Source organism: Pezoporus occidentalis, unplaced genomic scaffold, assembly GCF_034315485.1.
Source record: "Pezoporus occidentalis ecotype Australia unplaced genomic scaffold, CSIRO_AGI_Poc_V1 ctg7, whole genome shotgun sequence".
In the NCBI taxonomy this organism is placed as follows: domain Eukaryota; kingdom Metazoa; phylum Chordata; class Aves; order Psittaciformes; family Psittacidae; genus Pezoporus; species Pezoporus occidentalis.
This window is the reverse complement of record NW_026916052.1, coordinates 5,169,886-5,192,051: the sequence shown is the minus strand read 5'-3', so window position 1 is coordinate 5,192,051 and position 22,166 is coordinate 5,169,886. Positions and strand designations below refer to the sequence as shown.

The window sequence follows — 22,166 nt, the reverse complement described above, 5'->3', positions numbered from 1 at the left end:
AACTCATGTTCTCAACTTAGTCAAATCACATTCTTACCTTCACCACAACGTTCAGTCCCCAAATCCAGCAATGACTTTCCTGCAACCTAAAGCATTAATGCCATATTACTTACAGAAATAACCAGCACTAAATGCCTATGAAATTTCTCACACAAGAATGACTTCAGAGTAGTATTCATTTTTTGAACTTGGTATTACAAGTCCTATTACATGCAGGAAAGGAAATTAAGATTAATAATAATTAGACTTGCAAAGTTCATCCATTTTGTAAAGAATGTACATTGTGCATGTAGAGTACAGCACACATGTACTATACAGCACTGTGGATTAGAAGGAAGGAGCACTAAAAAGTTCTCTTTAAAAATACTAGCAATTTCTCTACAGACATACTAGCACTATTTGGCTGACTTTCCTAAGCCTCCACACACACATCAGATGTGCATAAAATCTGCAGAGATAAGCAGGGAAACGATATATTTTAAGTCCTAAATACATTTTCTGCTCAGATCCATAGTTTTTATTGTTACGATTAAATCCACAGCCCCATACAGAAATACAACTAGTTTCTTTACTGTTTGTAAAAAATAATCAATAGATCACAAAAAAAAAAAAAGAGCATGAATGCTTTTTAAGAACTATTTAAAACATAAAACAAGATTTCAATTGAAGTTTCTGTTTATTAATGCAAAACCAGAAACCATATTATGAAGAAATGCATTAAAGCCAACATTAAAATAACTTCTGCCATCATATATTGTCAATATTTGCATTCAGGTCTCTGAATTGCAGTGTTTCCTCTGCTGTAATTGGCAGCATCAGTAGAACCTAAATCTGCAGAAGGAATGCAATTCCTCATAATTTAGGTGTGAGTGATGTCAGCAGCTGTTAGAGAAAAACAATAATCCTTCGGGCTTTGCTCATGTGAGGAAAAAGCCTTTCAATTAACGTTTAAAATTAAAAGCTGCAGCATTATTTAATTAAAATAATGTGGCTATTTGGCTCCATTCTGGCTGCAGTTTGCTGCAAGTCCTATCCTTGAAGTAATCAGCGGCCTTAGTTTATACCATAAGGAGAAGGCAAAAACAAAGAAATACAAAGCTCACAATAAGCAGGAAGATTGAGTATTTTCAAAGTATTTTGTGAGGGCCAAACATATCTTAAACTCATTAACTTGAAATTAGATCCCAAACTAACAATGCTTAAGATAACTCATGTCAGAAAAAGACGTTCACTTAATTGTTATTTTCACCGTTCAAGACACGTGTATCAAAACATTTGCAGCCAGTGAAGACCAGGCTTACAGATAAATAGTTCAATTTGTTTCAGAAATTTCCTGCGTTTAAACCATGACAAGAAATCACAAAATTCACTTGCCATTCATTTGGGAGGGGTACAGGACAAAGAAAACTCCACACCACTATTATCAAACTTAACACTACCTCAAGTACCCAACTGAAGGATTAACAAATTGAATTTTAGTTTCAAGCCAGACTTCTATTGGTGAAACCTGGTTTGCATTTTTTCAAGTTGGAAGGTTTTAAAAAAAATCAGAATATCTACCTCTACTCTGTTTTTTCCATTAGTAAGTCCTTAACTAACTCACCAAAAAGGTAGAACTGCAGACCACACAGCATGTTGCCCTTTTTCAGTGCCTGATCTTGAGACGTGAAATGCGAGAACACACATTTGTGTAAGCAGCAAACTCTCTCTAGCTACTCATGTCATACACTTAATAGTGCTTCAAAGGGAATCTTGCACATACCTTAGCTTTCGAAGTTTGCATGGCAGTTAAATAAAAATGTGAAATACTTCAAGGTATCTCCTTACTAAGTACAAGCTTCGACATTCAACTCAAAGTTCTTTCATTAAAAAATTACAACAAAAAAAAAAACAAACAAAAAAAAAAACAAAAAACAAAACAAACCAAAAAAAAACACAAAAAAAAACACATTTCACAGTATTGGTCTAAACATCAAAATTTGCCACTTATTAAATGGCCTTTATGCTAAAAGACGATAAGTTTTTGTTTCCTTTTTTAAAGGTTACTGTCATCATTCCTTGTCTCTCTTCTCCCTCAGAAAACTGTATTACTGCAAATTCCAAAAATAATCAATCTCAGCCAGAAGAAAAGCCTGGGAATTGCCACCTAAAGAACACTAAGTTTTAGAGAGCAATGAGCATCTAAACCAGGAACTTGGGAGTGGAAACCATGATGAAGCCTTAATTATAACATTTTTGTTAATAAAAATAGATTTGATCTAGAGAACAAAATTCTGTTTCCACTTCTGACATCATTTTCCCATGGGATCTTGAGGACGTTCTAAAGGCCAAACCACTCAGTAGGATCCAGCAATTCCAGATATCACATTCTGGTACCCATCAGAGACTGCTTCAGCCTGATTGTCTGAAGGGCTAGTTTGTTTTCTATTTAGGTTCACTCTGTGTTATGAAAGTGATTAAAAAAAGCCCAGAAATGCAAAATTTGTGGCTGCATTTCACAATATGCATCTAAACATCTCAATTTCCCACCTGTAAAATGGCCTTTGTGCTAGAAGACTACAATAATGAGCTTGACCAGAAAAACATGTGGATAACAACCCAAACGACAGTTACGATCTTTACTGCCATTCATGTATTTTTAGAATTCTTTCTTGGAATTCCTTCACATGGACAACTGGCTGTTGAACACCATGATTAATCCAGGGCGAATAATTCCATTAGTCAATCAACCAAGAGAGAATATAAAAGCAAAGCAGACTGAGTCTTGTTTTTTTCCATTCAAAATGATGACATAAACTGTATCCTATTGAGTCAGGATGCAAAAATCCCTCATACTTAGAAGGTTCAAGTTAGCTGAACTATTTTATTGCCAGAATTCACTGCTTCTCTCTTTTTCTTTACCTTTTTTTTTTTTTTAAAGATCACTGGCCTCTTAAATCTAGAATATTTTGATAAATAAACAATGATCAACTTCTACAGTCTTACAGCACAGATTACTACTGTAAAAAAAAGCTGCATGTTTGGTTCAGATTCCTTCAATACTGAATAAAAAACTTTTAAAATTCATATTATTACCTTATTTAAGTTTATCTTCTCAAAGAATTATTAAATACTAGCTAAACCCAAACATTTAACAGATACAGAATCATAGACTAGTTAGGGCTGGAAAGGACCTTACGATCATCAAATTCCAACCCCCATGCCATGGGCAGGGACGCCTCCCACTTAACCATGTCACCCAAGGCTCTTTCCAACCTGGCCTTGAACATCACCATTATATGGGTAATAATAATGAAAGACAGGAATAGGAACTGCCCAAATTCCTCAAACATTAAGTTATTTAAGAACACTTTATATACCAACATTATTAGAAATACGGAGAGAGAAACTATTCTATTCCATTGTTCCTATTTTCTTTAACATTAACATTAGCAGTATACTTTACACTATGGAATGGTTGCTACATACATACATACCATAAAACAGCAATATATTCATCAAGTTCATATAAACGTATCTATACCTATCTCAGCTTCAATATGTAAACAGTATTATTGTTCTTTCCCTACCCTTTGCTGAAAAGTAAGTAAACTGAAAGTGCTACATGGTCACTATTTACAACTGTTCTTGCAATGAACTGCCTATGAATGACACAAGTATGTATTCAGAGTTAATTTTGGCTCTCTAGAGATGCAGGATCTGCTTCTGCAGGGCTGCTATTAGTTTATGGACGGTTTTAGACAGTATTTTGCCTGTGGTCATCTGTAATTAATTTCATGATGCAATGCTGGGGGAGTGAATTGTGGAATCAGTCCCTCGATTAACTGTTTCAATGGAATTACCACTGAACAGAGGCTGAAAACAAGAAGGAGAATTAAATAACGTAATAGACAAGACACACAGGTGTCGCCATGCAATTATCAGCACCCATGGGAAATGTCATGGGATATCTGCAGCCCATTTCAAGACAGGTCTGGAGCATACTGACGAACCAAGCTGGGAATCCTGAGAACCATTAGACAAGAACTAGCCACAGAGAAAAACCTGAGACTAAATAATAAATTAGTCCTCCTCCCTAAAAAGTACTGAATTAAGTATGCCAACTCAGTTTTCACAGATGTACATATCATTTAAGCTTTAAAGTAATATTCTGTGAAAAGTGGTCAAGATTCCTTCCAAATTATCACAAAGAGAGAATTGCAAACCACCACCAAGGAGATATTTTCATAGGTACACTGAATGAACTAACTGGATAACCAAAGGAGCCCAGTTATAAATACTTGTGATTATTCCTCTCCAGTTGTAGATTCCAGAGTACTAAATGAAGTCTGAGTAAAATATAAACCTACAAAGACCATGTATTAATACTCTCATCAGTAAGGCTTCGGAAAACACTGTTTGACATTCTGTTTCTATGCAACAGCATTACTACTTTTTTGCTATAAATTGCAGGATGCATAACACTGAAGTTTCAAGAACTTACACAGATGAACCTATTAGTAAAGAAAGCACTACATCTACCATTGCATCAGATTACATATGCAGTAGTGGCCCTGGCAGGGGCAAACTGCCACTGAGGACATAATTTGATGATTAATCTTAGTGGCATCATCTAGGAGCATTTATACAGTTACCACAGTAAAACCAGAAAAACTAAAAACATACATGAAGGGCATCTATCACCTACATCCCATCTAACCTCAAAGTGGTACAGGCTATTCTCAGTGCTGGTTACTCAATGCACACTAGGTAGTTTTTTTTCTCTTGCAGCTGCATGACACCCACTACGCTTTTAGAAGCCATTAGGATAACTATTGCTGTGTATAGTAGTAGAGCCATGACACTGCTCATAGCAGATAACTTCTGATATCTCAACAAAAAGGAAAATATGACCAGGGCTGAAAAAATAACTTGAAAGACAGAAGATAAACCAAGTATTACCCAAAAGCAGGTTTAAGATTAGATATATTCTCCTGCTCAGCTTTGAAGCCCAGCAGTCACCATAGTTCTTAGTAGAAGGTAAAGCATAGAAATGGGATGTCTAGTATCAAAGTTGTGTGCAACCCTTGCAAGTCCTTCCAGTAGTCCAGTTACAAATAAAATTATACCTATACTGTAGGCAGGAATTTTTTTTTTTTTCAGTGTAAAATAGTTCTCACCTAGAAATGTTCCCTCAAAGATTTTTTAAATAAACCTTTCCTTCTGCTTTTGCATGTCTATATGCAGAAAATGAACAAATGAAAACATTACAAAATGTCAGGTGTAACTTCCAAAAGTACTGACATTTATTTTAAATCTGGCCTGTGAAATAGCACCTTGTCTGCACTTTCCCATATCCGGCATTTGCTTTCTCATATATTTGATACTGTCACTGGAAGTTTATGAAATACAGTATTTTAAACTAAAACACCAGCAGTGTTCATTTTTAACCAAAACAGTATACGCAATCAATAAATTGGTGAAAAAGAATGCTACACGATCCATTCGATTATCAGACATTTTGGATTAGATCACTTAAAATAATAAGCTAGGGGGCTTACTTTCACAGCTGGGTTTGCCTTATACTCTATCATCTACCTTGGGAATGCAGTACAGATCCCAGGAGGCATCTCTACACAGCATGTAACATTTTTCTGTGAGCAACACTTCCAAAAAGGCACAAGACTCAGTAGACTGGACAAACCTGGGGGGCAGGGGGAGGGGATGGGGAGGGGGTTGACAGTTGCTCCCTTGCTCTAATACATGAAGTAGCAATTAATTTTACTGCGCTACTCCTGAACACCACACAATGAACAGTGAATTGTATTCAGAAGATTTATTTTACTGCAAATTTGTCCTGTCTATAGCTGAAGAAATTGAAATAAGGAAATTAAAATGTCTTAGTCAATATTAAATGCTGTTGCCATTGTCAAGTTGATTATGCTAATTTGTCTTATTATTACTAACCTGCCAGACCCCAGCTGTTGTCTTTGTCAAAACCTGAGTTTTCCAATAACTAGGAACTGCAGCTGCTTAGAATGGGTCACCAGGGACTTGAACCACCACAAACATTACTCATCTGGTCCTGCCCTGATCAGACTTCTTTGGCCAAAAGGCAGGGTCAAGCCTGCTTGAGATTTGGGACATACAAATTAAAAGCCTTTTTTTTTTTTTTTTTTTTTTTACCCTGATCCTCAGAAAAGTAACATTTCTCATTCAGCCTTTGAAAAGCTATCTACAATTACCACCTTACATGCATCCGATGTGGGAAGGCCTGGTTGTAGACACTCTAATTAGCTTTTGAAAAAAAAAAAAAAATCACTAATTATAACTGAAGACATCCACTAAGTTACTGCTCCCAATATCATTCTGTCAGTGCCAAAAGTTCAAAACCAAAAAAGTATTATTTATTTCAAATACCTTTACTTAAAACAATTGAGACCCGTAAGTTTCTACACTACGTATTTGCCAACTGCATGGAACAGGTGTAACCATAAACATTAGAAAATGCTTCATTTTGATGGGCAAACAGCCAAAGCACTGCCTGATCTAAACATCCCAAACTGGAATTATTTTTAACAAATGCTGTCACATGAAGTACCTTCAACAGAGCCCCAGAACTTAAGGGAAATGACTATTTAATGTTTAACATTTCACTGGTATTTATTGTTGTTTTTACTCTCATATATTAGTTTCAGATGGGAATCCTTGCCAAAAATCCCTAACTTTCCATTCCTCCAACTCTTATTAACTGTTCTGTTTGGATTACCGACATCACACATCCTAATTTCTTCCTTTCCTTTCAACAAGTTTCTCTCCAAAAACATAATCAAGCTGTCCTGCTCTCTGAGCTCTGCAGCCCTGTACTGCTTGTCATCCTTCCTCCTCCATATTTTCTTTAGTTTTAATTGGCTTTTAACTCCAGAATACCACTCTCCTTGCATTGTTTTGTGCAATTTCTACATTTTACAGCATAGAAAACTCTCCTGTAAAGTAGCAGCACTTGCTAATGACAAACTATCTAACTGGAGAAGTCAATGTAGCTTGTTCAAACACACTGAACACAGAAGTGTTTTAACCACAGAGATAGTATAAATAGGTGTTTTCCCTGGGGCTCTCAAGGTACACTGCACCATGCATAGTACTGGCTAGAGACCACCCAACAACCAGAGCCCATTTGCTGCAAAGAGTGAGGAAGAGCTCCCACAGATGAAGCATACCAAGCACAAGTTAGTGAGGTACAAGCAAATCGTTCAGAAAACACACTTAATGCAGTTCTTAACTAGTGGACCGAGCCCTTGGTTTTTATCTTTGCAATTTCAATATTCAACAGCACACTAGCCTTTAATATTACACTAAGCTCCTGATCCCTTACAGACATAGGTGAAAGCCAGCCACTCACTGGCCAACCAGTTCGGACACCTTTTCTCTTCCAGGCATTATCAGGCTTCCTGTATTCACAAACTGAATGACTACAAGCTAATAATAGCATCCTTTGCACCTCTAAGATTTTCAGGTTTGACAGCAGAAATAAACTCCACACAAAAGCAGACAAATGTCAGTGATGGAAGTGACAGGTCAGTTGAGCAAACAGACAAGCCACATCTTGTCCCGAGGCAGGGGTAAGAAAAGGGTACAGGGCCAGAAATCTCTTCTGGAGTGGAAAAAGTCTGAAGGCTTTCCTTTTTGCTAAGTTTATTTGCCTCTCACATTTTTTAAAGCTGAAGTGGAAAAACATGAACAAACAAACCTTGAACAGCAGATCTTAAAATGTACCTTTCACTGACCTTGTGGAAACTGAAAGAGAAAAATCTGTAATTCCAAAGCCATTGAATTGCCTCCTACAAAATAACAAGAACTGAATCCTCTTCAGGCAAAAAATCTGTCAGCTAACAAATGAATCAGTGAGGCATGCTTAGCAAAGGTTTCTCACTTTAGTCCCCCAGTCTCTACAAGCACTGCCAAAATTTTTAATCCTAGAAAAGCAGATAATTCATCCCGTTCAGCTCACCAGCTCTACCTTTCTCCCCCCAGAAAAGCACTAATACTTTCCCTCTCCCCATAAAGCCAGCTAACCTCTCTCTAGGAGAGGCTGAGGCCATGAATGGAGTTACCCAGCAATAGCTTTCCTCTCCTCACATGAAAGACTGGCCTTTCCATCCACCAAGATCTGGCTAGCTCTGTGGGTTTTCTTCTTTCCCTTTCACTACCTTTTTCCCAAATGCACGTCACTTGGCCCTGCTTTTGTCTTTGAAACTTCTGGTGGCCTGAAAATACCTGCCAAAACCTGTCATCAGTTGTAATACTTACAGTTTGGGATGTGTCCGCTGACTTTACTGCTGAGAGCTAACCACCACTAACACTAACCTTTGGCTTCCTCACAGCTACTGAACTTCGAAACCTTTTTTAAAGATTTTTTTTTTTTTTTTAGCCTTTAAATGAGGCAAGTGAAAATATTTATTATAAATTCACAGAAATAACTTACAACTTATAGAAGCTTCCGGAAAGAACATGCAGACAGCCAGTATGAATGTGTTTCAGATAACAGCCTTTTGCAGCCTCTTCTCATCAGTGGCAGATACATTAACTTTAAAAGCAACCCAACCGCTGAAAGACTCTCAAATAGTTATGCCTGCCCACTCAGGCAACAAATGCATATAAAGCAGAAAACAGCCCTCAATTTTGACATGTCAAAGCTTCTCCCTCTCCCGCACCTCCCAGCACTCGTCCTTTTTTCCCTTGACAGCCCAGACCTGCCCATTCAGTGCTGCACACAAGCCGTAACTCCCAAGTATTTGGTTCCTCACCCATTTGTCTCTCCTTCTTTCTCTTGTCATCTTGCCCACAGGTCCAGGCACCGCTTTTCTGTCCCCTCTGACGCACTGCTTTACGCCACCCTGGCGGATCAGGAGTTGAGGACATGAATGCTGCACGCCCTGCAGGGCCCGTGCCACCCTCAGCTCACTTCACGGGCAGGCAGGAAAGGACAGGGCGGAGCAGCAGTGTGAAGCAGCTAGCGCCCTTCCCCCTGCCTGCTGACATGAACGCGGGCCCACCATGCCACCGGCCTGCAACACACCAGCACTCTCTGGAAGCTGTTGCTGTGGGCCTTCGTGAAATGTCCGCATCGTAAGGCTCGCCCACACAGGATGATCCAGTACAGACACTGCACAGAGGGAAACCTGAAGCAAAGGACTACTAGCGGATTCCAGGAGTAACCAAAGAGCTTAAGCAAGTTAGGAGCACTACCAGAGACACCCTATGGGGTGGGTACCCATACTAGCATCTCACTAGCATGCTGTTTATACATGACAGGCTCAGAAGTCTGCTTCTGCAGTCAGTCTCCCCATCTCCCCCGCTCACTGCACCTTGGTTCCCATGGTGGAGCGGATGCATGGAGGCTCCCCAGGCTGAGCTACATGCGAAGATACATTCCAGAACTCCAAGGAAGCACACACAGAACTGAAGTAGAGCCAGGCTGAAAGCACACATCACTAAAACACATAGCATCAGTGTTTGATCCGTAGGACACTGTTCTCCCCTACAAATCCACTTCTCATCACAGTACTCACCCTCTTTTCCACATCTCCTCCACTGCCCCATTTCTGTGGTTATCACTATGTACTATCCTGGAAAGGGTGAGACTCCCAGGCACTTTGTTTCATTGCTTCTGAGCACTGTGATTCCCATTCTTCACCAGTGTATTGGAAAATACTGCACATCACCGATAACTTTTGCCTGAAAGACCACTTTGTCTCTTACAACAAAAAGCACTGAAACGATACCGTGAATGGCGAATGAAAACAAGATTGCTGACAGACTTACTTCTCAAGCTAACAGAATTCCAGTCCATTTGTTCACGTGTTATACAAGTCCTCAGAGAGTCACATGCTAGGCATTCCTCTTAGTACAGTGGGTCACACACCAGGATAAGTGCATTTTTAACTAGTTATACTGCAACACACATCTGCTCCAATCACAGGAATAGTCCGCCTGTTGACCTGCACAGTTCAGCACACCACTTTAACAGGCAGGAAGGCGGTTTCTGCATTCTGCCCTGCAACCTGAGATCAGGGCTACAAATGCTGCAACATGGGAGTGTGAAGTGGAGGCAAGAAGAAAGAATGAACTCTGCGTTCACTCCGTTAGACTTCCACCAAGTCTGGAAACATCCTGTGCAAGTCAGAGCCATTGCAAGAGTCTAGAGGATCAAACACCCAGGCTCTGCAGTGTTCACACCTTCAGCCCAGTTCCCATCTGACTGGCCAGATTAGCAGCCTCACTGCTTTTGTCCCTTAATAATTTCTGGGTTTATGAGCCAATTTCAACTATAATCAACACAGGACAACTGATATCCAAGGATAACTACATTCCTGAAAGTTTTATGACCCCTGGCAAGTGGATAAACTGGCATGCCCATGGTTAAAAAGCTTCAGATTTTCTCTTGCCTGGCCAGGGTTTATAGTCAATCAGCACACTGGCAGCCAGTCAACCCACACCATCAATCATGCCATGTCTTCACAGTGTAGCCGCTGGGAGCCACGGCAGGAAGAGTATTTGGGGGCACAGGCCAAGAGCATTACTGTGGGGAAGAGGTACCTTTAGAGATACACAGTTCCGAACATGGAATTTAGCTCCATGTGAAACAACTTTAGTTTTGCATGATTTCCAAAAGGAATGGGCAAATTTGATAATCTACATATGTGCAAACATGCACATGTATGTAAGAAAATACTAAACTCTGTTCAGTTGCAACTAAAAACATTAATCTCTTTCAGGGATTTAATCTGTTAGAGATCTCCACGAAATACTTGTCTTAAGATCAGCCTGGTAGAAGAGGGCGTTATCTGTGCTTCCTCTAAGAGGCTGCAGCATCAGCTAAATCCTTACAACATACAACAGCACCTGCAGAGGGGGATGAGCGACCAGACAAAACCAGAAGGGGAGGGGGGGGAAGAAGGGGGGAGAAGCTTTATTACTCCCCTTGTTCAGTCTCATGGGGCTACTTAATCACTTTTTTCTCGCTCAGGGGATGATCAACCCTAACTCTGCCCAGCCTGAGGCTAACTCAACAAGTAACATACATCAGCATCTCTGGAGCACCGCTTCCCCTTCTTGCAACTATTCTCTCCTCTCCCCACAGTGTCCTCCTTGTTGTTCAACACACTCCCTCCTTGGGGAAATATTTTGCCTTGCCCTCCCTTGAGCTGGCAAGCAGAAGATCTCGGATATGTTAGCACTGACTCTTTTAGCAGCAGTGTTGGCATATGCTGGCTTGAAGTACTTGTCAGACTGCCCTAAAACATCAAAGCACAAGGTCTCAGTGGTTCCACTGCTGCCTTGCTTTTTCTTTTCTTATTGATACTTGTCTTCACAGAGCTTAATGAATACAAGCAAGCATCACACCTCATTATTAGTTTCATAATTACTGCTAAATCATTAGGCAATTTATCCAAATAAATCTACAGTTAAATCTTCCAAAATGGATGACTGAATAACTGTCTGACTTCGCAGTTAAAGCTGCCCAACGCTATTCTTTAAAATCATCACTTCATAAATCATGGATTTTAAATAAAAGTTTTCTGTGATGGGTTTTAATTCAATGGAACTTATATTGAATACAAAACTAGTAAAGAATTATTTCAGAAAACAGTGATAGAAAATGTACAGACTTGCCTAAATTCAGTAAACTCTTTGCATTTGCACATTTGTTAAATTAGTTCTAGTGTCTTGCGGGATTAAAAATAGGAACAGGGATCACAGCAGAAGTCAAAGTGATACACTGCTATGCATAAAGACTTCACTGCATATGGTTAAACAGTAACCAATGGATATTCTTAACTGACTAAGCTCCTAACTTCAACACTTGTCCCAGAAACTTCTTGGTGTTCCACCCTCACTAAGAATGTTCCCAAAGCGTGGTTAGTCTCAGGAAAAACATCCAGTCCCACAGAAATCATGGTAAAATTGGTAGCTCTGCATTTCATAAGCATGTTATTTAGCCTCTCAGCATGGTAGAACATGCTTTCTTTGAAATCCTCACTTTACAGTGCTCTGCTCAGCTTCCCCTCACACTTGCTTGGGTTGAGGCTTCACAACATTTTTTTAACAAGCAGTGCCACATGCTGCTAATTTAAGAGGCCCTGTTTTACAAGTTGCTTATCTGAGTCTTTGTTATACTGGGAACATAATTAAATTCTCCTGATTCTTCAGGTTTTGTGGGGGTTGTTTGGGGTGTTTTTAGGGGAAATTTAAGACAAAACCACTATTTTATGCCATCATTTCTCACTCACACGATGCCAGAATTCAGAAGCTAGACTACATCAACTTCAGGCACATCATTCAAACCCAACCCCATTTTCTTTGCCTGTGTGGTATCATTATAATCACTGATTACTTGAACATACATACACTGTGCTATCCTAAGGACTGTCTTACTGGGCACACAATATACGCATTTCTTGTGGAAAGAGATGACTCTGCACACTTAGTAATCTCTGACAGTGTGATCTCAATATCTAACATGCAACAGTTAAACAATGCAAGGAATGTGTAATAACTACTTTCTCTTCATTTTTTAAACTCAAAGAAAAAAAAATAAGATTTCAACATAAAATGCAAATGAATCAGGTGTCATAAACAGTTCCCATATATTCCACCATCATTTTAAATTATTTTCTTTACATGTAGTATTTATACAGCACTGTTAAACAGAACAGTCCACCTTCTATCTGAAAAGTTTATAGGTGTATGCTTCCAAATTTCTACCTGTTAGAAACACCATATAAAAGCAAGCACGCTATCCCAGGTGGAGCTTTCAGATCTTGTAAGGAAGGGAGGCACCTGAGCTTTATACCCTTTCAGAATTAGAAAGTACACGAAGTATATAAATAACTAAAATATATAAATCACCAAGGCTACAAGTTAAATATCCTCCTATGTTATAGTTATGTATTTATTACAGCATCATTCCTGCAAACTCCTTACAATAATCAATCTGCTTCAAAATCAGCATGTGCAAAACAGACAACACCTGAAATCAGACTGAATTAAGTATCTATCATCTTCGGGTAACCTAACCTCCCCCTGCCCTCTTCTCAGCTCCCCATTTAATATCAGTCTTACGGTGGGTCGAGGCTTAGATAATAAACTAATGTTTCAATGACTATTCCTTTTGCAGAGAAAGAACAACATTTATATCATGCTTACAACATGAAAAAACAACATTACAGAGAAAGAACAACATGTATATCATATTTATTTTCATGATAATGGTCAAGCGCAGCCTAGCAGCTCTGTCTTCGGTAGTTGACAGCAAGAAGTGCTTTTCCTCAGGAAGGGCTTGGGAATACCAAATAAAACATGGGCTCTAGAGAAATGGACACTCAAGATCAAGCACGTTTTATGTGTTGGCGTGTACAAAACATAAAGCTGACAAACCTGGAAGAGAAAATTAAAGAACACATGCCCAGCATTCACAACTTCCTTATGCAGCCTGTTCCACTGCCTCACCACTCTCATAGTAAAGAACTTCTTCATTATATCTCACCTGAACTTTCCCTATTTAAGTTTAAACCCATTACCCCTTGCCCTGTCACTAAAGGACAGTAAAAAGTAGCAGCACAGTACCAGTGTAAGTCACATTATCTGTGGTTAAAACATCAATGTCAGTATCCTCTATATGACTTGCTAAAATTCAGCACTGTTAGAATTCATAAAAGTTTAGCTAGTTAGCTTATATTGTTGGAGTCTAAGGCAGCTGAGGATAACTTAGCTGAGACTGGTATAGATACAGCATTTTTCACACAAGTGTTTGTACAGCTTACTTCCTAAAGTAACTTCACATCAGAATCTCTGCATATCAAAACCAACTGATAAACCACTAAAGTTGCCAGAGCAGCACTGACAATGCTTGGCTTAAAAGAACAAAAGTAAACAAAAAAAAACAACAAACCAAACACCCAACAAAAGCCTCAGCACGCACATACACACTCAATTCCTAATGTTAGGAGCACCAAATACACAGTAAGTATGTCAGCATACATGATACTTTCTGAATGCTCTGCTCAATTACTCCAAGAAAAAGTGAGATAACACCAGACTTCAGTGTTTCTGTCAGTGTAGTCAGTACTTGAACTATAGATGATTATAGAGTTAGTAATGAAATTTGTTACATTGTAAGATAGAATAGTGATTTTTATCAGTCAATAAAACCCTTGCAAGTAACCGTGACCATGGTTACATAAAACATCAGCATTAGGAAAACATGCTGCACCTGCTGAAGGTAAAACCAGTGATATACTACAAACAGAAAAATAGAAAAACAGTATTTAGGAGTAGAATCAGTTACAGCATACTTTTTTTATTATTATTATTTTGTCCTATTCGGCAATCCAGCAAATGTAACAGAAAGGCTTCTCATCAAACACATATTATTAATTCCCAGAAAGATAGCTAGCACCATCCTATAAACATCTCCCCATGCCATGCACAGAAATAAGAATGGTCCCAGTGTATCAGAACTGGAAGTAGCCATCAAAGGACTCATCTCAGCTCCCAGGGACCCAGGGAAAGCTTCTCTATAAACTTCAGAGGGAGCAAGATACAGCTTACCCTGTAAGTTCTGTGTTTCACTGCTGAAACATGCACTTTCTTGACAGCAAATACAAATTCCTGTTAGACACATAATGTTACACTGATCAATGGCATAAGATATCAAATCAGACTGGTCTTAAAATGGAGAGAAATCTAATTAAAATGGTATCAGCACAGCCTCACACCTGAGAATGCGATGTTCAGTTTTATTTATTATTGCAAATATGGATGTTCCTACAGCCTGCCAGTGACACTGTGCACTGCTAAACAGGAAGCCAACTCTGAAGCTCAGAATTGGCGTTTTGCTTAGGAAGACAAAAGCAGTTGCTTCTAGTATGTAATCCAGCTACACAACTCAAACATCATACTGACTTTCTAGCAACAGCTGCTTTAACATAAGCTTTGGATGGATAATTCTCATTTAGCTTACCTAAAGCTAAACAGAAACAACACTAAAAGAGAAGAGAATACAAATTGAACCTTATTTATACGAAGGACAGTCTGAAGATTCACGGGGGAGGGAGGGAGAATCTATTCAAAATTAAGTTAAACCACTGGAACCGGAGAACAAGCCCACTGGAATTATTCTGTATGTGTGAAGTAACAGCTCAGAATTGGGATTGCATAGTCCACAAACACGTTCTCTTCAGACCTTTCTGCTTAAGGTGGCTAAGGCTACTTTTTTTTTAGCTAGGTTGGACAGGCAAAAAAGGGAGCATAAGTTTGTCCAATAGCCATTATGACACTAGGAAAAAAATGCATTTGGCTAGATACAGGAAAGCAAGGGAAAAAAGAAAACAAAAAAACCCCACCTAATGCCAAATTCACTAATTTTGTCAAGAAAACTCTCATTATATGGTTTAAATTAAGACTTTTATCAGATTCAATATAAACACAAAAAGCAAACGCAACAAAGGATTTGTACTTCAGTCTACAAAATCAGTTATAAGCCAGAAAAAATAATGAGAGGCACACCATTTTATTTTTTTTTTCTTTTACACTTACTATTTCAGAGTCATGGCATTTCATAACCACACTTATTTGAACTTTCCGTAACTATTTCTGACACAGCACATAATGCTCTTCTCGGCAAAATAAAATTCCTGATTTTCTTTGCAAGTAGGTTCAGCTCAGCAGGATCAAATTTATAACATTAATAAATCACCAAAATCCAAGATAGCATCTCAAAATATGAAATATATAAGCCTTAGCTATGTTTTACGAACACATTAATCATGAACAGATTGAATAGGCCTACGGTAAAATGATCCTTCACCTAACATCCATCCAATTTCTTTCAGTGGTTGATAAAATATTTTTAAAGCAATATTTTACACTATTTCCACCAAGATTTGCTAGAGCTCTTCAGCAGACCCTGGTCTTCAGAAGTCATTTTTCAAACACTTAGGGGCAGGGAAAACACAGCCAATCCATGGCATACACCTTGGGCCCCCCTTTCTGCCACTCTACCACTGTAAAGGATTCCTGTGGCACTGATGAATTTTCACAGCAAAGTGAGCTGCAAATCAGAACTGTCCCTACATAGGCACAGCCTGCCCAGGAGTGGATTTCCAGACCAAAGCAGGTGATTACAGGGACCCAACAATCATAATTAATGGTTTGGTGCGGTTTATTTCAAACTAGATCTAATCTGGCCCTATATACCAAACCTGGTTAATGGAGCAGAATGCTGTAGCTCACGTCCCAGTTTTGTTTAGTCTGGAAAGAACCTAGTTAATGGGATGGATGCTGCTCCTTTGGACCATTTTCTGATGTGAACCAAGGACTAATGAAAGCAATTAGGACATTAAGCACACTTCTGACCTGAACACACTAATGAACATGCTCCCAGTCACACTTCTCCACTTAATGTCAAATCTTGACGTCAGCCAAGGGAAGAACAATCCATCAGAGGGAGGCTTCAGCAATGGGCAATCTAGTACCCTGTTGCCATAAAGCAGGCAGAACTGAGTCTCCAATAGGAAGAAACTGCCAGTGGTTCTTCATAACCTGATCATATAAATTGGCTCCAAATCCTTGCCATTTTCTCCCATTGATTATACGTTTCCTTAGACTTAGGCAGAAACACTTACTCCATGCCTCAATCCTTATGCTTTCTCACTTAGCCCACATCCCAAAATGCTCTTCCTCAGCAACCTCCCCACTGACATTGTTCCTTTTCTCCTTAAACTAGCTGTGAGTGGACATTCAGAGTGATCTCTGATGCAGGCTTCTTAATCTGCACAATCATCTAGCTCATTCTTTCAAACCACAACAGAGGTTCCAACAGACCTGCACACACAACACTGAAGTACAGCAATGATGCCAACGGAACAGATAAGGAAGAGGAAGAGGAGGAGTCGGCACGTAGCAGCTTGGAAAAAAAAAAAAAAAAAAAAGGTCTTTAGCTGTCTGGATAACAAAAAAAAAAAAAACCTTGGATGAGTTCAACAGTCAGGCAGTGGTATTACACTTGAGTTAGGAGATCATCAGAAGGAAGACATTCAGAAAGTCATCTCACAAAACAGAAGGGGAGAGAGACTCCAGAAAGTAAAGTTGATAGGGACGGAATGAGAATGAATCTTGGAAAGTAGTACATATAATGCAGAAGCCTAAAAAAAAGTGAAAAAATACACATAGGACGGATGCAGATAATTCATATGGCTACTTTTTCCATTTGAAAAATCTGAAATACTATTATGCAATTCCTTAAAACATGCTTCTCACTAAAAAGTCATAAAATCTTCAATTTAATGCTAGATAAACTTGTTGCAGTACTTGGGCTGGAGGTGGAATGCAACTAATCTATTGCTGAGAAATGCTTAATGCACCATTTAATTGATCTACTTAATGCAAACCAAGTATTAGTGTAATGTATGAAGAAAAGTATAATCTATACATTAAAAAAAAAGAGATGTAAAAATGAAATTAACATCCACCTTACTTTTATTCATGCATATTGTCCTTGCAAAATCAAACTAATACTGCAAACTTCACCTTCAACAAAGAGATTTGTATATACAAAGAGGAAAGAAAAATGTTTCATTTTGTCTGGCTCAGTTGTTTTTTTGTTAGTTGAACCTAACCTAACCCCAAATTTTCACCTAGTAAAAAAGTGGTCCAATGTTTGCTATAGATCCTTTTCAACAGGTGATTAGGTATTTCTGAAAGCATGAGGTAGTAACAAAACACTATTTTGCAGCATAGCCTTTTGCTCTTAGCAAAACAATGTAATAGTAAAACCAGGAAAAGGTTTAAACTATTTCAATTTAATAAGAAATACAAGAAAATGCAGTAATAGTTTCAACAGCTGAACATCTGATCAAGGGTTCTAAGTCAACTCTGTAGGAGGAAAGCACGTTAAAATAACCAGAAAACTGAAACACCGCTAAGTTTAAAAGGCAAAACAGAAACAAACCACATCAAAAGTCATTGTTGCTCAGAATACACATATAAAATACTTAAAGCAAAGCACTTGCCCTACAGCATGGGAGGGAAAAAAAAAAAAAAAAAAAAAATCGAGGTTTAAAATTTAGGCCAGAAATGGTGCGCTCGATCCACATTAATCTCCTGTTGATTGAGGAGTTAAGCTTGAGAATCCCACACATTTACAGACTATGGAAATTGCATCATTTGATGTCCTGCCCAGTAACACAGTCAACCTAGGCACTGTTCCTTTATAACACTTAAAACACCTGGGTCTCAAAGACAGGATGCATGCTGCTCTTTTCCTCTATCCATTCCTTCCTCTCCCTCTTTAAACTTCAATACTTTCAGTAGACAAAGATAATTTGTGACCCACTACCCCTTAAAAAAAACCAAAACCTTTCTTACTTTCTCTTATATACCTTGTCCTTCCAAGTATAACAGGTAGGAGGGGAATGGGGGGAAGGGGGAAGCAAACTTCTCTGGTCTTTAATGTGCCAAAAAATGTCATCATCTTCAAGACTTTCAAGAACTCTAAGCAAACCTCCAGAGCAATAACACAGTTTTAGGGAGGATTTCTGCTATTCTGTATGCTTTGCGATCTACCCTAAGTCAGAAGTAAACCGATGTCCTAACCAGGGTGCCTGTGGTCTTGACAACACAAGAACTAGGACAAGCAGACAGTCCTTCATCAGAAATCAAGGACTCTTTCTGTGGTCCCTATTCATCAGAAACCAAGGTCTTTTCTACTACACCTGAAACAAAGGTATTAAACACAAAATATTGTAACCAGGTGAAACTATATTAGTAGATAAAACATAAATCTATAACCATGAGTTTGACTTATTCACACACTACACCTCCCCACACCCCCCCCATTTCCTGTCCTCAAGTCTGACGTCTGATGATACACAGAGATAATGGCATTCCAACAACTGCTAAAAGAAGCTCATTTGTGGTGGTTTAGGATCCATCTGAGAGAAAACTGTCTCACTGCTTCCCCACAGACATACTCCATATTTCATAGCAAAAACAGGGGGGACCCCACATAAACCCCAAACTTTTTCAATGACTAGAAAATAACACTACATTTCTCCAGTCAACTGAAGAATTGTTCAGCTGTCCTTGGATCTCCAATGTGATCATGATCAGCTTGATCCTCCAAACCAACAAGAAATACCATTAAAGGTCTATTCAGTGATAAACTAACAATAGGCACGTGTGGACAAAAACTTAAATAATCTTTCTACTATTTAACTTCATCCTAAATGCTTTCCTAATCTTCAATCCAAAACTAAATATAAAGGCAGTGAAAGCCTGCAGGATTAGTCTGCCCCAGCACCAGCACAGGTCTTTCTCAAAGCAAAGGCTGCCAAACAACTAGGGTAAGCGGAAGCACACTTACATGCTTCACATCTATTGCTGTGATTCTCTTAACACAGTTCCAGGATACAAACCTGAGCCCAGACTGCTCTGAAGTGCACTGAAGCAAACAACCATCCATTATTTTAAACTAGACCTCTGCTTACAAAACCTTCATTTTCCAAAATCCTGTAACATTCTCTTCTTTCCTGAAAGATGACTGGTTTTACTTAGCCCGGCAAGAGATTTGTCCATATATGGACAACCCTGAAGACAACAAATGGCTCTTTTCCCAGTCTATTATCAAGCCCGGAAATTAGACTGCCTGAGGTACCGTGCCTTACTTACTGGGTTCAGAGCCGAGAGGAAACATTCATGAGTTCGTCAATCATCCATTTTCACACGAAGGTGAACGGATGCTTCTCCTTTACAGCTTTAGCGGCAATTGCCACCACCAATTATATAGAAGATTAAAGTCCTCACACGGCCCTGTGAGATAACAGACTGCTAATGATGACAGTCAAAGTTACAGGGCAGACAGCTGTGGCCACTAGGGCTTAGCACAAGGAAGGAAAAAAAGAAGTATTTTTAAAATAATAATTAAAAAAAAAACAACCAACACATCAATAAATTCAGCAATACTGAAAGAGTGGAAACAGGAAGCAAGAAAAATCCCTGGTCTGTGTTTTTAGTAAAGCCTCAGACATTTCCTTGCTGTTGCTAATACTTAAATCCAGTTCTGTATAAACCTAAAGTCTGAAGAACACCACTGGTATGAAACACTGCCCTCTAAAACTCAGGTATCTGTAAAGCTGTTTCGCCTTTCCACACTCAACCTGAAGCTGAACTCATTTTCCTCAGTAAGAAAACATATATACAAAGAATCTATACTTTAAATTGCACGAAAAATAGATTCAAGGTCCAAACAGGTTAAGACTTCCTAAATGGCCAAGAAAAAAATACCATCCTCTTTTCACACTGGAAATGCTGCAGAGAAACCCCTCTCACAGTCAGCTCAGCTGCCTAGAAACTTAGTGGCAGGCCAGTCTTTGTCTTTTTAAGCTGTGACAAAGGAAATTATTAAGGAAGCATTAAATCCTAAGTGCACCATAAAAGGCATCTACCAGAAAACTAGCTGCTGTTTGCAATAAAGAACACGCCTCACTTACACTGTAAAAAAAACCAAAAAACAAACAACCACGTCCCTATATCCTTCTAACAGAGGAAAGGAACCTATCACAATAACTACGACTAGCAGAATTTCTTTCAGAAACTTAAGTAGGTGGGATTATCTCCTCAATGGAAAAACATGAACTGATGTGTCATAATCTATTTTTGTTTCGTTGGGATTTTTTGTATCTTCCTCTTCTGCCAGAAAATGCCTTATTGCCCCTTCCATTTCTTGATGTCCCAATTGTCTTTCCAGCTTTGTTGATTTTCTAATGGGCAAGAAAAGTATGAAATTCCATCTTATTTCTTTCATACGCTTTCTTGCTGTCTTCCGTTTTCCACTTAACACACCGTGTGCACATTACTCTTCTGAAGTACACTTTGCAGTAGAATCAAGCAGCCCTTTATGCTTTAGTCAACACAATAAATAGCTGCAAGATGGCTACTTAAAGCAGTCACAGAAGTGTAACTGCTAGACATCTATTCCTGATATTTCTCAAACAGATTATGGGTATCTATAAAACTACCAAATCCCATTCATTTGACAGCTGCTTTCCCTTAGAAAAGCTGTCAACATGGGGGCAGGTGTTTGGTCTTTCAGAGAAAAGTCTCTTGTGAAGCGGAGTAGCGATGGGATAAACAACAAACCAAAAAAAAATCCTCTTCCTGAAGACACTGCAACTACTAAGTGGCTGCGGTGAGAATAAATTAACAAAACACACTGTGCAAGTTTCGGAAGGAGGAAAAGCGGCTGAAAGCTCTCTCACCCTTTCAGCAGATAAACGTAGGGGAAGGCACAGCCATCATCTCATCTCATCCCACTAGGAATTCCACCTCTGTATTTTAGGAGATCAGTTTATGTTGTTAAAAAACACAGTTCCCAGCACTTGGTAGTACTCTATTTCCTTCCCTAGCTTCCGCCAGCTACCCACCTTCTACATGAATGATGCATAGGAACTTGGCAAAGGTACAACACATTAGTAAAGAAAAATGTATTTACCATAAATCTAAATCTAAACTATGCATAACTTCAAATCATCAAGGGAAAGGAGGAGGTGACTAAGTGAAACTACAACAGCTCTAGCAGTTCCCAGTTTAACAACAGCATTTAAAAGCATTATTTCCTTTCTTCCTTTTGACCACTAAATCAGTCAGATGAAGGGTTACTTCATCTGCCCAGCACAGCAATCCACTTCAAAATGCCACAGCACTGAAAAACAACTGCTGTCTACATACAATTATGTAAATACTAAAAGAAAAGCTGTAGAATGGTAAACTAGCTTGCAACCACATTATGGACTCCAGTCTCCCAACCATAACCAACAGCAGTGTTTCCTCACCACAGCCTCAAAACAGCAACTACCATTTCTTTTCGAAAAGCCTGCTGATTTTAAAAGACATCAGAAGCCCATCTGTTGAGTAAAAGACAGGGAAGTCACTGTAACTTTTAAAAAGGAGCCAGGAAAAATCAGCCGAATCGAAGTCAAACATAGAAAGTGTCTGAGTATAAACTACTGCTGTGAGCTGAACTGGAAGTGTAAAGGGGTCTTAAATATGCTGCAAAACAGATTTCATTTCCTGAAATACTGCAGCTTCTTGCTTTCCACTTTCAAGACAGGAGGGGAAAAAAAAAA

The 22,166-nt window shown here is 38.9% G+C and overlaps 1 protein-coding gene across 7 annotated transcripts in view; it reads right to left on the bottom strand.

Annotated features, from left to right (window-relative positions):
- The window catches only part of PDE10A (phosphodiesterase 10A), a 369,917-nt gene that overhangs the window by 142,661 nt on the left and 205,090 nt on the right, over positions 1 to 22,166 (bottom strand). The window contains exon 1 of one of the 7 annotated variants that reach the window (XM_062641802.1): positions 9,805 to 9,847. The exons of 4 other annotated variants lie outside the window; for them this stretch is intronic. In XM_062641802.1, the coding sequence (XP_062497786.1) occupies positions 9,805 to 9,832 (28 nt within the window). In that variant the 5' untranslated portion in view covers positions 9,833 to 9,847. Of the gene's footprint in view, positions 1 to 8,786; positions 8,944 to 9,347; positions 9,391 to 9,804; positions 9,848 to 22,166 lie in introns of those variants that run through there. 2 more of the 7 variants (XM_062641798.1, XM_062641800.1) reach the window with 2 other exon arrangements.